This window comes from Monoraphidium neglectum (assembly GCF_000611645.1).
Source record: "Monoraphidium neglectum strain SAG 48.87 unplaced genomic scaffold scaffold04638, whole genome shotgun sequence".
Lineage (NCBI taxonomy): Eukaryota > Viridiplantae > Chlorophyta > Chlorophyceae > Sphaeropleales > Selenastraceae > Monoraphidium > Monoraphidium neglectum.
In genome coordinates, this window is record NW_014008991.1 from 1 (window position 1) to 2,223 (window position 2,223).

At 64.9% G+C, this 2,223-nt stretch overlaps 1 protein-coding gene across 1 annotated transcript; it reads right to left on the reverse strand.

Annotated features, from left to right (window-relative positions):
- Window positions 1-101: 101 nt before the first annotated feature.
- Window positions 102-1,441, reverse strand: MNEG_14630 (putative Eukaryotic peptide chain release factor subunit1-3; the record flags this gene model as incomplete). Its single annotated transcript, XM_014036897.1, has 4 exons — window positions 102-138; window positions 221-393; window positions 650-778; window positions 1,379-1,441. The coding sequence occupies 4 exons, from the start codon at window positions 1,439-1,441 to the stop codon at window positions 102-104; spliced, it is 402 nt and encodes a 133-aa protein (XP_013892351.1).
- Between the last annotated feature and the right edge of the window lie 782 nt (window positions 1,442-2,223).

Consider the following 2,223-nt stretch of genomic DNA (forward strand, 5'->3'; position numbering starts at 1 on the left):
GTGTGGGGGGGTGAGGGTGAGCCGGGCGCCCGTCGATCGAGCCCCGGCCTGAGACGCAGGCCTGCGGGCCTCTCACACAGGGGCGCGACGTTCCTCTAACTCTACTCCCTCCCTCCAACGTTCAGCCATTGACACCCCCTGGCACAAACACACACGACCCCATCACACACACACATACACACGCGCACGCACTCGCACGCGCGCCCCCCCCTCCCCCCACCTGTTGTCGCTCTCCAGCAGCTCCGCCAGCGCCTCCGTGTGGAACTTGTTATCACAGAGGTACAGCGACGTGTTGATGGGTTTGAACGGCTCAAAGTCAATGTTGACCTTCTTCTCCTTGCCCTCGTCCGTCAGGATGGTGCCCGTGTACAGCACCAGGCCGTTGGGGGGCACCTGTTGGGGGCCGGGCGAGAGGGGGGCCCGAGGGACCAGAGGGGGTCAGCAGCAGCACCAAGCGCGGCGGGCGCCTGATTGGGGCGCTGGGCGGAGGAGGAAGGGGCCGCCTCGCATCCCTCCTCCGCACGCGCGGCTGCGGTGTGAATCCCGCCCCGCCACGCAGGCTCTTCCACCGCCGCGCGGTCATGCAAATGGGCGGCGAGCCTCGCGAGACGCCGCGTGCTGGCGCCACCGCGCCGCCGCTGCCGCGCACTTTGGTGTAGAGCTTGAGCCGCTGCTGCGCCGAAGTGATGGCGCTGAGCACCGAGAGCCGGTTGACTCGGCTCTTGATGTTGGAGGCTGTGCCGTACTCGTCTCCAAGCATCTTCTGCACACGCGCGATCTGCGGGGTGTAGGAAGGAGCTGCACTCAGTCTGCGCGTGCACGGGCGGCTGCTGGGCACCAGCGGCTGGATGCACCGAGGCGCACTGATCAACGCCCGTGGCTGCCACAAACAAGCCCACTGCATGGTAGTGGGCATGGCAGAGTTGTCCGCCGGCCGTCCGTCGTCCAGGGTGCCTTGCAGTGCGCACACGAGGTCCACGCCGTCGCCGCAGGGTGCGGGGCGGGCCCGGGCCTGCCACAGCCACGCGCCTGATCCTTGGGCGGCATGATCAGGCTGATCATGCTTGTGCCGTTGCCGCGCGCTATCTCCAGGCCCTTGATCAGCTGCGAATGCGAGATGCAAATTCGCAGCCAAGCCGCGCAGGGCAGGCAGGGATGAGGGCGGGTGTGCGTGCAGCAGCATTGCTGTGCAGAACTGCGCCGCGTGCTGCCGCTCATGACACTGCACGAGGTACAACAGCTGCTGCACTGCACAGAGCTGATTCGAGCACGCCCATCAACAAGATGCACGCCACGCCCTGCAGCTGCAGTGGGCCATCGCGCGCGGTTGCGCCGGCCCTCGCGCATGCACTGGACAGGGATGGACGCTCGCACTCACCCGCTTGACCTTCCACATCTCGATATTTTTGTCGGTCTCATCCTGCTGCGCCTTGTCCGCCATGCCTGCTGCCTGCGCCCACCGGGGCCTCGCCCCCTCCCTGAGCTCGCGGAGGCCGCTGCTATTCCTGTAATCCCTGCCGTAGAACAAAGGGAATAGGCTTGGAAGGCTCCTTGCGTCAGAAGAGATCGGCCCTGGAACGGCGGCCGGCTTGCCCTGCTCTCTGAATACAAAAGAAAAGCAAAAGGCACGCTCAACCGCTCGCTGTGAAAGGGCTCAGACGAGGGCGGCACATGAAAAAGTCCTCGTGTGCTGGGCTCGTGTCTGCTCGGCAGGTGCGCGAGGCAGGTGAAGACGCGCCGCCCCAGGTGCAACTGATTGAGCAGCCCCTCGATCGAGGCCTGAAGAGGGGTTGATCCAAACGCTTTACATAAAAGAGTGCGTGCATGCCTGCACGCACAAGGGGACGTGTGAGCTCTGACACACGGGCAAAAGGGGGGGCGCAGTCAGACGTGGGTCAGAGAGACCCTGCAGAGCAGTCGCTCTGCTGCAGAGCCTGGCATTGGGCGCGGGCGCCCAACATCAGCCCGTGTGTGATGTACGCCAGGTAAGTGAGTAAATCCAAAGACGAGGCAGCCGCCCTCAAGCAAAAGTGCATGATTTTCGCACGCACCCAACCACGCACGGCCACTGTTGGCCAGCCTGGGACCAGCGGTGCGGGGAGTACGTGAATGGCGCACAAGGCAGACAGACACAGACCACGCCGCCTGGCGGGACGGCCGCGTGCATGAGGCGATAGTACACACACGAGGCCAGATGCGACATTCCTATAGCCAGGTCCAGGC